General features: G+C 43.2%; 1 protein-coding gene across 5 annotated transcripts in view; it reads right to left on the minus strand.

Annotated features, from left to right (window-relative positions):
* Nucleotides 1-13,784, minus strand: part of ATM (ATM serine/threonine kinase) — a 126,370-nt gene that overhangs the window by 2,799 nt on the left and 109,787 nt on the right. For all 5 annotated transcript variants that reach the window (XM_078059043.1, XM_078059044.1, XM_078059045.1 and 2 more), the window contains 5 exons: nt 11,596-11,745; nt 9,567-9,732; nt 7,992-8,078; nt 5,159-5,273; nt 4,198-4,261 (listed from right to left, as the gene is read on the minus strand). In XM_078059043.1, the coding sequence (XP_077915169.1) occupies nt 4,198-4,261; nt 5,159-5,273; nt 7,992-8,078; nt 9,567-9,732; nt 11,596-11,745 (582 nt within the window). The remainder of the gene's footprint in view (nt 1-4,197; nt 4,262-5,158; nt 5,274-7,991; nt 8,079-9,566; nt 9,733-11,595; nt 11,746-13,784) is intronic.

Below are 13,784 nucleotides of genomic sequence, written 5' to 3' on the forward strand. Positions count from 1 at the left end.
CTGGAGGCGCTTCCCGTCTCCTTGTGGAGGAGACCGTGTCCGCACAGTGCTCCGGCTTCCTAGCCCCTTCTGAGTCCGTTCTTCTCCCTGGGTGGGGTGGTGACATCCCCTGACCTGTTTCTGACTCGGTGAAACTAATCTATTTCAAAGAGCTAAGGACTAGTCCCTCCCTCCCTTCTCTCTCTCCGCTTCACCACTAGGGTCCTGAGCAAAGGCACCCGCTCTCGCCCCATCCCTCCCTCAGGTGGGATCGGCAGGGGGAGCGGGAAGCACCCGCAAGCCTGTGTGGGCCTCACGCCTCCACCATCTTATCCAAGCATTTTATCAGTAATAGAGCTAACACTGACTTCTGTTCCTAAGGCTTTTTTTCTCTCAATTAGTCCTAAATTCCACTAGAGAAAACAAAGGGTCTGCTTTACTGAAAGCTCCTCCAAACCCAAGGTCCTTTCTGTGGCTGAGCCTGGTCCGGATCTCTCTAAAGCCGCGTCAGTGGCCAATGTGAAGTCACACGGGAGCCCTGGAACTTATGGACAAACCGCAGAGATTCGAAGTCAGTGCCCCCACAGTTTTTAGTGACCCTGGGGGTTGCCCGGAGCAGATTTTGGTACTGCGGATGCCGGACACGTCCTGGAATGAAACATGGAATGCTTAAAGGCAGTTTACAGTCCCAGCCTACAGAAGTACTGAGAAAACACAAAAAAGGGCAGCAGCAGAAAGTGTTACAACTCTGTCACGGTGGAATATTCTGTTAATCCACAACGGATTTCTACACTTTGATTTTGTGTCCTGCGACTTTACTGAATCCATTTATCAGGTCTACTAGCTTTTTGGTGGAATCTTTTGGGTTTTCTATTTTTGGTATCATGTCATCTGCAAACAGTGAAAATTTACTTCTTCCTTACCAAGTTGGATGCCTTTTATTTCTTTTTGTTGTCTGATTGCTGTGGCTAGGATTTCCAGTACTATGTTGAATAAAAGTGGTGAGAGTGGACATCCTTGTCTTGTTCCTGACCTTAGAGGGAAGGCTCTGTTTCTCCCTACCGAGGAGGATGTTTGCTGTGGGTTTTTTCATATAAGGCCTTTATTATGTTCAGTTTGTTCCCTCTAAACCTACTTTGTTGAGGGATTTTATCATGAATGGAAATTGTACTTTGTCAGATGCTTTTTCTGCATCTATTGAAATTATAATATGGTTTTTATCCTTTCTCTTATCAATGTAATAATGTATCATGTTGTTTGATTTGCAAATACCGAACCACTCTTGCATACCAGGAAGAAATCCCACTTGGCCACATGGTGAATGACTTTTTTAATGTAGTGTTGGATTCGGTGTGCTAGTATTCTGTTGAAGGTTTATGCATCTATGTTCTTCAGAGATATTGGCCTGTAGTTCTCTCTTTTTATATTGTGTTTATCTGGTTTTGGTGTCAGGGCGATACTGGCCTCATACAATAAATCTGGAAGTTTTCCTTTCTTTTCTATTTTTTGGAATAGTTCGAGAATAGGTATTAATTCTTCTTTACATGTTTGGTAGAATTCCCCTGTGAAGCCATCTGGTCCTGGAGTTTTGTTTGAATCAGTAATCAAAAACTCCCAACAATTTCTTGCTGGTAATCAGTCCAAATTTTTTTACATCTTCCTGCTTCAGTTTTGGTAGGTGCTTCTAGGAATTTATGTATTTCTTCCAGGTTGTCTAATTTGTTGGCATAGTTTTTCATAATATTCTCTTGTAATTGTATTTCTGTAGCGTTGGCTGTTATTTTTCCTCTTTCATTTGTGATTTTGAATCCCTTCTTTTTTTTTTTATGAGTCTGGCTAGAGATTTATCAATTTTGTTGATCTTTTTAAGGAACCAGCTCCTGGTTTCATTTATCTTTTCTATTTTTTTTTTTTTTCAGTTTCTATTTCATATATTTCTGCTCTAATTTTTATTATCTCTTTCCTTCTACTGGCATGATTTTTCTTTGTATTTTTTCTAGCTCTTTTAAGTGTAAGTTTAGGCTGTTTATTTGGGATTTTTCTTGCTTCTTGAGGTAGGCCTGTATTGCTATAAACTTCCCTCTTAGAACTGCTTTTGCTGCATCACAAGATTTTGGACCATTGTGTTTTCATTTGTTCCCATGTACTTTCTGATTTCTTGCTTGACCCACTCATTGTTTAGTAGCATGTTATTTATCCTCCATGTATTTGTGGTCTTTCCAGATTTTTTCTTGTGGTTGACTTATAGTTTCTTAGCACTGTGGTCAGAAAAGATGCGTGGTATGACTTTGATCTTTTTTAATTTGTTGAGACTTGTTTTGTGGCCTAATATGTGATCTATTCTGGAGAATGTTCCATGTGCACTTGAAAAGAATGTGGATTCTGCTATTTTAGGGCGAAATGTTCTGAATATATGTTAAGTACATCTGGTCCAGTTGGTCATTCAAAGCCACTGTTTCCTTGTTGATCTGTTTGAATTGCTAGTCCATCAATAGAAGAGGGGTGTTAAAGTCCCCTACTATTATTGTATTACTATTGATGAGTTCATGTTTGTTATTAACTATTTTATGTATTTGGCTACTCCAGTGTTGCGTGCATAAATGTTTGTCTTCATGCTGGATTGTCCCCTTTATTATTATATCGTATCCTTCTTTGTCTGTTTTTACAGTCTTTGTTTTAAAGTCTATTTTGTCCAATGTAAGTATTGCTACTCCACCTTTCTTTTGACATCCATTAGCATGACAGATGGTTCTCCATCCCCTCACTTGCAATCTGCAGGTGTCTTTAGGTCTGGGATGAGTCTCTTGTGGGCAGCATATAGATGGGTCTTGTTTTTTTTATCCATTCTGTCATACTATGTCTTTGATTGGAGCATTTAGTCCATTTACATTCAAAGTAATTATTGATAGACATGTATTTATTGCCATTTTGTTACTTGTTTTATGGTGGTTTTTGTAGTTTTTCTCTGATCCTCTTCTCTCTTTCATGGTTGTTAGTTTTCTTTAATGATATACTTGGATTATTCTTTGCATGTCTATTACTGGTTTTTGATTTGTGGTTACCATTAGGTTTGTCTATGACGTCTTCTGCATATAGCAGTCTATATGAAGTTGATCGTTACTTCAGCTTGAACCCATAGGGAAGTACATTTTATTAATCAAATAATGAAAAGGAATGGAGGTCTCTACTATTACAAAGAGTCTATAATGGTCGTCTTGGGTTTCAGTAGAAAAACAACACAAATTATTTCAAACCCTAAGCCTTCTGTTAGGCGTCATATTTGTAAATTTTGAAATCAAGGAAGAACCAGACTACTTCAAAAACTGACTTTAGTCTTACCACCAAAACAGAAGTGGCTGAATGAAAACAATAAAGGAATACAGACCGATTAAGCTACAGCAGGGTTTCTCAATCCAGGCACTACTAACATTTTTGGGCTGAAAACTTCTTTGTTGTGGGCGCTGTCCTGTGCACTACAGGATGTTTACGGCATCCCTGGCCTCCACCCAATAGATATCAATAGCTTTTAAAAAAACAAATGTTCCTGCCCCACCCCTGAAGTATGGTTTGAAGATGGTCAGCATCAATATTTTTTAAAAGCTGTCCTGGTGATAGTCAAGTACAGCCAGCTGAGCACCACCAGGTTAAAGGAATAAATGCTGACGGTTGTAAGTAAGGGAGTCCCCTGTGCTCCGGCTCCCACGTTTCCTTGTGGAGCAAACACAACTCATCTCTTGCCCACACACCCTTTACCAGGGTGGTGAAACACTGCTTTAGGTACATAATTCTCTCTGGGGTAGAGCTAATGTCATTAAGCCCTAGAAATCTGCATTACTTTCTCCTCTTTCTGCCTGATCAACATGAGGCAGTGATTACATGTTCTGAACCTGGGCAAAGGGATATAATTTACTATTTCTCTCAAAACCCCAAAGGAAACCATTCTGAAAGCAAGTCATGCCACAGGAGAGAGCAAAGATGTCGAAGTGCTGATTTATGATTTAAACACTAGAGATGACTTAGGAAGCCGTAACATGCCCAGAAACCTGGTAGGACTGGAGGCGTTTCTAAACCACTGTTTACTGATGTGCGCACCCCCGTCCCTCCCACTGCCCATCCCACCACACTAACACGAAGCACTGATCCTCAAATCAGTGACGTCCTAACAAGATACACAGTCTAACGGCAGAGAAATGAAGATTTCCTTATAATACGCTTTACCTCCACAATGGTTAGCAGGGTTTCCTGAGAGCTTCTCATGACCTCCATGGTTTTCTCACAGCATCTACAAACACGTTACAAATATGGATCTTGTTACACACCGTGTCCAACATCTCTTCATTGCTATATATTCATGTATACTGTGCCGAGACTATTCTTATTAATAATTCCCAGATTAACATCTCAAAGAGCACAGTACTAGGCAGACTGCATTTTCGGTAAATTATTTTTGAAAAGAATATATCTAGGGGCGCCTGGGTGGCTCAGTCATTAAGTGTCTGCCTTCGGCTCAGGTCATGATCCCAGGGTCCTGGGATCGAGCCCCACATCGGGCTCCCTGCTCAGAGGGAAGCCTGCTTCTCCCTCTCCCATTCCCCCTACTTGTGTTCCCTCTCTCGCTGTGTCTTTCTCTGTCAAATAAATAAATCTTTAAAAAAAAAAAAAAAAGGAATATATCTATATGAATGTAAGCTAAGCCTTTGTAAGAATAACACACAGTACTACTATGAAACATTGCTTTCAGTCAGTGATTATTGCGTTAATTATTAGTTCACTCTGACTGGATTCTACTCTAGTAAAAGCTGAGCACATGGACCAATGCTGGGGAGCTACAGGGACCTGGGAAGTGCTTTCAGCAGGAACCAGTCCATCATACGCGCCTTCAGCAGAGCTTATCTGCCCAACACTGAGCGCCCGAAGGAGTTCTGAGCAGTAAACGGAGTTCCCGAGGACAGAGGCATTAACGGTAGAGGCAAGCTGCTTCCAGAAGGGGCTAGGAAGGACAGCTATGTATGTTCTATAGGGTGAGGTCCCAGGTGGTCTGAAGGAAGGGGAAACTATTACAGTCTTTACTCCGGGGTTTTCAGCACTGGAACATGATTTAGCAGTGAATCCTAGAGTCTACAGAAATCAATAATCCAAATAATTTTGACATAAAAAACCATCTGCTGTAAACCCTTACCTTCTGAAGACACCTTCAACACCAGTAATGCCCATCCCGTCCACAATATCTCTGGTGAGTCTGAAAGGAACCGTTTCAGGAGTAGGGAGGATCTTACCCTGTTCAAAAGCAACTCCTAAAGGAAACAGTACAGCAAGGTTAGGAGGTTCCACAGCAAACTGACTGTCCTCCCTTGGGGCGTGTGAGCTGTGCAAGGCCCCAGATCATCTGTCATCAGTACTGCATAGTGACACATAGTACCACTCACGGTGGTTTATTCTGTTTCTGCTCTGCCACGGTCTAGGAGATGCACCTCAAATTTAAAAAGCGTAGCAACTTCCAGACATAATTAGAGAAGTTCTAGATTAAAGGGTGCTTTTTTAAAATGAAATAGTGATGGGTAGGATTTAAAATGCAAAGCATGCATATAATCTTAATTTATATGTATTTAAGTATACACGCATATTAGTTATATATTAAAACTTTTTATTAAATGAAACTTTTTATTCTGAGATAACTATACATTGATATGCATTCATAAGATACAATATGCAAAATACAAAATTCCCCATATACCTTTTCCTCATTTCCCCCCAATCTTGCAAAACTCTACAGTAGCTTCCCAGCCAGGACACGGACACCGATCCAGACAAGGTCCAGAATATTTCCATCACCACAAGGATCCTTCAAGCTGCCCCATTTACAGCCACCCACATCCCTCCCAGCCTACTGCCCTCCCACTCACTCTGTGCCTCCAGCAATCACTACTCTTTTGTAACTTCGTAGAACTGAATTCATTCTGGGGAAAACCATGTAATATATGTGATCTTCTCCATTCTAATGGAACTCCATCTTAACTCAGCAACAACTTATATGGATTATAATACAGAACTGATAATTTCCTGAGACTACACCTTCTTAGAAATCTTAAAGCTCTTTTTCTACCCCCTTATTAAAGAGTCTTCAAACTCACTGAGATTTCTAGTCTGTCAGCCTTTCCTCCTTCCCTACTCCACTCAGGGTGCGGAGTGCAAGGCTGCTCACTCTCACTGCTGCCTCACGTCTCGTTGGCCCCCGGCCCCTCCACACTTCTCTAAGCACAGCTGCGACTCAGGGAGGCTGGGAGGAGGCGCGGGAAGACACCACTGGCCCGACTGCAAGTGCAGGTCCTCACGGTAGGCGAGCGCCCCGGGGACTGCTCGGCACGTCGCCTTCGCTCTCCGTCTCCACCCGGCTCTTGGTCTCACCTCCGTGGAGCCCGGTTTGCATTGTACTGTTCTTACAAGGCCAATTACCCCCCTCCGCTGCTCAGCAAGCAAGCAGGCTTTTGCTTTCTCAGTTAAAACAGAACAGCAAATGTTACTTCCCTCCAATTCTTTCTCCTCTAGCTCAAGACCTTCCTCCTCTCAGTGGAAAAGCTAACGTGCCTCCCGTGTAAAGCCAACAGTACCCCAGATGCTTGAGGACTCCCCTTGCTATTTCAGGATCTCTGTCTCTCTCCTCTAACTTATCCATATAGAACATGTGCACGCCGCTCTCATCTTTAAAAAGCAAATGAACAAAAAAACCCTCAAAACAAACAAAAAAGGCTGGAGCACGTCTCTCTCATCTCTAGAGCCAATGCCTCTCCCGTCCTTCTAAACCTCTCGTGGACAGCGCACATTCCTGCTCTGCAAGTCCTTACCTTGCCACAATCTCACTTCTTCCATCCTATTCAGATTAACTTCCTAGACCTTGAACATCGATTAACTGTTCAATTCAAAGGCCTGTTTTCAGTGTTGACCTTATCTGACCTGCTGTAGCAGACACAACAGCAGCACTTCTTCCTTCATGAAAAATTTCCCGCCCCTGCCTCCTCGTTCCCATGACTTGTTGGTTATTCCTCAATGTTTTTTCTGACTCAGGCTTTTCAAAACTGGCATTCCTTAGGATTCTGTCTTCAGTCTTCTTTATCAAGGAGGATACAGACGATCAGAACCTCCTCCAGCCCGCTGCCCTCAGCTGACATCTATCAGCGGAAGGCGGTACAGCTCTATCATTATGCTCAAGCTCTTCGCCTTCCTGTGTATGAAACTGCCCATTACACCCGGAAGTCCCAGTAATACCTAAAGACAAGATGCAAAAGTGAACTCACTGCTCTCTCATTCTTCACAAAACCTGCTGCGTTCCCTCGCTAGAAACGTCAGTTATCCTGCCATCCCTTCTCCCGCCCTTGCCATATCTAACATCCCGGCTGCAGGTTACGATGAAAATGTCCCCCACAGCCCAGCTCCTGACCTCTACAACTTTAGTCCAAGTCCTCATCCTTTCTTGTCTGAACTATTATACTAGCCCCTAACGTGTCTTTCCACTGCCAGTATTGCTCCCCAAATTATTTCTCCAATAATTAGAGGTGATCATGTCCTACTTAAATACATCTTCATTTACTCCCCCCCTTGTTTCACAGGTTAAAGCTGAAACGCTGAGCCTGGCTTTTCACAGTCTAGTACCAAGCTACCTCCCCAGCTACTCAACTACACGCAAACTTCACTCCGGCCATATTGGACATCTCACCATTCCTACAGGTTACATCTTCATTAGTCCCCGTTTTGTATTTGCTCTCTCTTCTGTCTGGATTATCTTTCCTTTCTTTAAGACCTGGCTTAAATGTCACCTGTTGTAGTAAGTTTCACTCATTATCTCAACAGAGTTAGCTATTCCCTCTAGCATGTGTTTATGCTTTTTTTTTAAACAACACTTATTACTTTGATCTGTCTCCCTCACACTTGTAACATCCTGGAGGCAAATATCACTTCTTATGACCAAGTATTTAATAAACAGAATAAAGATGCATTTCTAATCTTTTATTACTTACCCAAATCTATATGTACAAGTTCTGCAGACTGCTCATTTATCAAGATATTCTGTACATGTCGATCACCAAGTCCAAGTATGTAACCAACTGGGGAAAAAAACAACAAACCAACCTGAAATCCCTGGGACCATCTATTTCTAGAACACACTGACCCATAATTTCTACTAATACCACTGACAACATTTTTAAGTAGCGTAGGCTATTTAGCCGGCTTCAAGGAAAATATGCACATAACTTGCCACTTTGAATTTAAGTCAGATCTTGCGAGCTGTTTCATCAACACTGCATTTTACAAATTCTACATGGTGAGCTAAAAAACAGCTTTCCCTTTACTAATAAGCATACATTTAAAAATATTCATACTTTGAAAATTAGTGTGGTTAAAGTTGAGACCCATTATTTAGCAAGGCATTATATGCCCTCAAATATTTTACTGAGTATACTTTTAAATTTAACATAAATTAATCATTAACTCATTTCATCAGATATATGTCCAGGAAAAACTACATTTCTGTTTCAGGATAGATGATGGCATGTCCAAACACTTCTGACCTAATGAAAACAGCACGTGGTGTTAGAGAAGAAACAGGACGCCCGTGCACCTGGCTAGCGCTGTCACGAACTGGGTGGGTCTCCTTTCTTATTTATAAACTAAATTAGTTGACTCAGATTAGTGATTCTCACTGTAGACAAGAAGAGGGTTTTTTAATGACCGAGAACTTGTTCAGAATATACACTCCTTGCCTTTCGGGGTATGCTACCTAAGTGATGGAGGGATGGCCTTTCTTAGTTAAAAAATCAATAGATTAGAAGATCTCTGCTATTCAACATTAGTTTTCATACTCTAGGATTTGGCTAATAGCCCTGTCTAGCTATTCCAGTCTCTTACCAATTAAAAAAACAAGGTCAAAATATGTAGTGTGCCCTGCGTATCTGAATATATATCATGCTTTCTAATCCAAACATAAAGTTCTATTAAATAGATTCAGTCACTGAGTGATAATAGAGATTTTGTGCAAAAGAACAAACTGAATTAAATTAAAGGAGGTAAGTTAAATATAGTTATCATGGGTTTTATTATTTCCCAAAGGCGATCTCAGAAAATAACATATTGAGGGGCGCCTGGGTGGCTCAGTCGTTAAGCGTCTGCCTTCGGCTCAGGTCATGATCCCAGGGTCCTGGGATCGAGCCCCGCATCGGGCTCCCTGCTAGGCGGGAAGCCTGCTTCTCCCTCTCCCACTCCCCCTGCTTGTGTTCCTGCTCTCACCGTCTCTCTCTCTGTCAAATAAATAAATAAAATCTTAAAAAAAAAAAAGAAAATAACATATTGAGGGAAGATTGAAAATACGCCATATTCACTACTGAACAAAGAAGAGCCGGTCTTCTCTCTCCTTGGAGTAGGAGAATTCTTTCCTGCAAAAGCTCAGAAGAACGAGTTACGAGCCGAGAGGCGAACGAGACGCACAATGACGGAATGACGAGGACGGTCTGGCTGACAAGCTCCCTCAGCACCATCACCCCTGCAGCTGAGAAAGCAGCCAGTGCCGCACGGGCTACAACGGACAGGACGATTACCGATAGAGGAAGTAGCCACGCTGCGAGTATAAGCCAGTCGTTTCTCAAACCAAACGGCTGGGTCCAAGAATTTTTCCATGCAGAAGTAACGGAAAACCGGTTGAAATTTTTGGCAGACATCCATGAACGTTTTATATTTCTCTTCAAACGACTTCTTTTGTACATCCTTTAAAAAGATCAAATATAAAATTTTCTCAGTATTGTGTTCAACTACTTTAATGTCTACTGAGAGTTTCTAGATAGAAAACAGTATGAGGGATGCAGAGGCAATGAAGAGATAAACAAGGTGTTATCTACCCCCGAAGCTAACAGTCTGGTCAGGGAAACAGTGACAAGGTATAATCCCTTTAGGCTTCACATGTGAATCTCAGGGGAAGGAGACACACCAACAGTGACTGTTGTTTTAATTCAATTCGAATTGGAATGATTCTGTTATCTATGTGGAAGTAAACACAAAACAGCCAGAAACGGCTCCGGACTGTCTGAGCACCAGGGGCCCAACAGGCAACAGAAAAGCAAGAGTGGATGGCGAAGAGGCTGACACGTCTCAGATCCGTCCTCCAGTATCTTCTCACTAGGTAATCCTCTCCTGCAGCAGAGCTGGTCTACCTCCATGGGCTGCACTCTCACCATGTGCTGACGACCCCACGTCTCTCTCTCTGGCCCAGTGTCTTTATGAAGCTCCGCCTGGCCTGCTTCTCAGACTGCCCGTCAGCATCTTCACCTGGATCACTTCCAAACCCGAACGACTTCTTCACCTTCTCCTCAGCAAACCTCAGCCACTTCTCTCATCTTCTACACGGTAAGGAGCCCCTCCATCCACCCCATCACCCAAACACTGGGTGTCACTGATTACTTTTTCCCCAACCCCACTTCTAATCAGTAACCAAATCCTATCAGTTCTGCCTCCTTAATATTTCTGGTATGTACCCCTTACTTTCCATTCCTGCTGCTATTCGTCTTAATTCAGGTCCCCTGTGTCACGCTTCTAGTCAGCTTCTCAAAAATGTAGCCCACAGTGCTGTGAGTTCTTTCTCTAAAATGCAAATCTGGTATTACTGTCCTTCTCGAGGGTTCTCTACTGCTTACAGGATAAAGTACCCAGTTCTTAGCATTTCATGAAGCAACCCTCCATTTTTTGACTAACAACTACTGCTTCAGTCTCACTGATCTCCTCAAAAACTAAGCCTCTGCTGTCTCTAACTGCCTGTCCGGGCCTCCTTCCCTTTGCTTGCGTGCGCCTTCTACTTAGAAAACCAATTCAGCGAGTCATCTCGGCTCAAAGGCCACTGCCCTACGAAGCCGTTCTGGATCTGGCTCCAGTCCTGCCCAGCGCAGGTAGAACGCACCGCATCCACCCCGGGCCTGCTCGGTACCCGGGAAAGCTTTCCATCACAACACCTGCGGCACTTTGCCACCCAGTTAAAAAATTACAAGGAAAGGTAACAGATTCAGGGTTGGACACACAAGATTCAAATCCTTGCTCCACCATTAGCTCACTGACCTGGGCAAGTTAAATTTCTGAACGTCCTCTCATTTTAAAATGGGGTAAGTACGGCGATGATGAGTCCTAACATTTGTGAAGTGTGAGCGCAGTGCCCAGGGGAAAAGGCACGTCCAGTCCGTGTTGTGGCTGGATGAACGTCAGGCCACAAGGCCAGTGTGAGTGATGTGGCCAATGTCTTAAAAGGTCTATCAGTTTTATATAAAAATTATTTTGTTATCTATTTTTTGGTTTAATTAGTGTTTTGTCTGTTCTGTTAAGAATTAGCTTACCCCAAACTGGAAGCAAATTAGCATTCCACCGAACGTTAAATCTCTCATCAGACAAGGGTCGGCACTTTATGGAGTTCACAGACCTTCCCGTTTCACTCACACACACTTCCACGCTGGGGGCGTGCTTGCTTTCACTCCGGATCAGCACCCGGTGACACCGAAGCATGACCGTGTGCTCTAACGTCTGAGAGCGGTCAGCTGCGGCAGCGGGTCCACGGTCGTGCACGGACTTATACCTGTGAGTGTCACTCACCATCATCTTCTTCTGGCAGTGAACGGCGCTGAAGTCCCTCGGCCTGTACCGCCGATGAGCCCCGGTCTCGTTGCTCACGAGGAACTCACCGATGGGGACAGTGCCTGTGCACCACTCAAGAACCCCGCTCCGCTGCGACAGCGGGACCACCTGCACGAGAGGCCTTCTGATCAGTGGGAGGGTCCCGGAGGGCACGTGACGGCCACTCACCTACCACAGACCGGGGGAAGCAGCTCCGTGGACCGTACTGCGGTGTCCGTGTCCAGAGGAGACAGGACACCTTGCAGGTAAGCAACGGAAAACACACTTACGCTCCAAGAACAGGACTTTCTAGCCTGCGGCTGAGACTCCCGAGGACCTGCTGTGCTCTCCGTCTCCAGGATTCCCTGAGAGGTCGGCCCTGTTAACTAGGCTTTTCAGTAGCATCTGTGCCTGAGCCACAGTTTGCTCCATTTAGCAGAGGACTTACCTGCTTTGCTCATACTTTTAATATCAAACACTCTGAAGAATTTCACTTTGGAAAATACTGACTATAACCTTAATACTAATATACTTTGATAATTAAAAGTATATGTATTCTTGCTTTAGAGTCTTGTTAGCTACACCAAGAGGAAATATATTCCTGAACATAAAATGAGCAATTTTACTGGAAAGATTAAAAACTGACATATATATAAACATACACAAAGTATAGGAAATAATAGAAACAGGGCGCCTGGGTGGCTCAGCTGGTTAAGCGACTGCCTTCAGCTCAGGTCATGATCTCAGGGTCCTGTCCCACATCGGGCTCCCGGCTTAGCGGGGAGCCTGCTTCTCCCTCTGACCCTCTCCCCTCTCATGCTGTTTCTCTCTCGCTCACTCTCTAATAGATAAATAAATAAATAAAATCTTAAAATGTCAAAAAAAAAAAAGAAAATAATAGAAACAAACATCCTTTTACCCACTAAATTTGCTGCAGAGAGATGAAGCTCCCTGTGTACCCCTCCCTGGCCCCACGCCCTTCCCCACCACCAAGATGACTGCTAGTTATCTGCTTATCGTTAATGTTCAGGTATTTCTGGTATATTTTTATTTCAAAGCAATATGTACATAGTTGTAAGCTTTAAGTAAAAGAGTATTATACTCCGTGAATGCTTCTGCAATTTGTTTTTTACTCACTCAGCACTATTTTATCTGCATTAGTACATGTAACCCTAAATCATTTGTTTCAACAACCACAGACTGTGTAAGAACACATAATTACCCACATATACACACACCAGGAACTGAATACCGGGGTCACAGGGGATGTGCGTCTTCCGCTTAGTTAACCGGATGTTGCCAAAGAACTATCCAAAGTAGTTATGCCGATTTAGACCCCCAGTATTGTGCCGACGTGAGACGTGCGCAACAGTACCTCACTGTGGCTTCCATTTTATTTTCAGATGCCCAGTAAGGCTGAGTAAAATTTAATGGGCTCACTGGCCACTCAAATATTTTCTTCCTGAGTTGTCTGTATTCTTTACCCATTTTCCTACTGACATGTTAGCCTTTTTACAACTGGTTGGTGACAGCTATTTATACATTCTGTATATAAATCCCTATTGTTATTAATATTACAACAAACCTTTGTTACTAATATTATTAAATTCATTTTTCTTAGTTGGCCACTTGTCTTTATAGAATCTTTAATTCTATCCATTTTTTAATGTACTCAAACATGCTGAACTGTCTTGTGTCTTAAGGAGGCCTTTCATTAATTTATTAACTATGTTTGTGGAGAGTCTATTATGTGTTTAATAGAACAAAACAGGCATTTTAAAAAAGTGACTAAGAGAGACATGGTCAGAGAAGGCCTCTGTGAGGTGGTGACACAGAGAGAAACCTGAATGAAGTGAGAGACGGAGGACGGGACCTGAGGGAAGAGTATTCCAGGCCGAGGGGAGGGAAGCCCGGACGTGACACCAAAGTGCCGGATCTCAGCCACAGCAGGAAGAGCAGCTGAGCCGTCACAGGGAGAAAGTCAGAGCGGAGGGTGGGGAGAGCGGCAGATGAAGCTGCGGAGAGAACAGCAGAGGCCCATCACTTTCATTCAGGGATACGTGAACTCATCTGGAGTTCGGAACAGGAAATGGACATAGTTAGTCTGTCTCAGACTCTTAAATAGATCATCCTCACGACTGTGAATAAAGGAGTTTTGGTGGCACAGG

This window comes from Halichoerus grypus, chromosome 11, assembly GCF_964656455.1.
Source record: "Halichoerus grypus chromosome 11, mHalGry1.hap1.1, whole genome shotgun sequence".
Classification (NCBI taxonomy): domain Eukaryota; kingdom Metazoa; phylum Chordata; class Mammalia; order Carnivora; family Phocidae; genus Halichoerus; species Halichoerus grypus.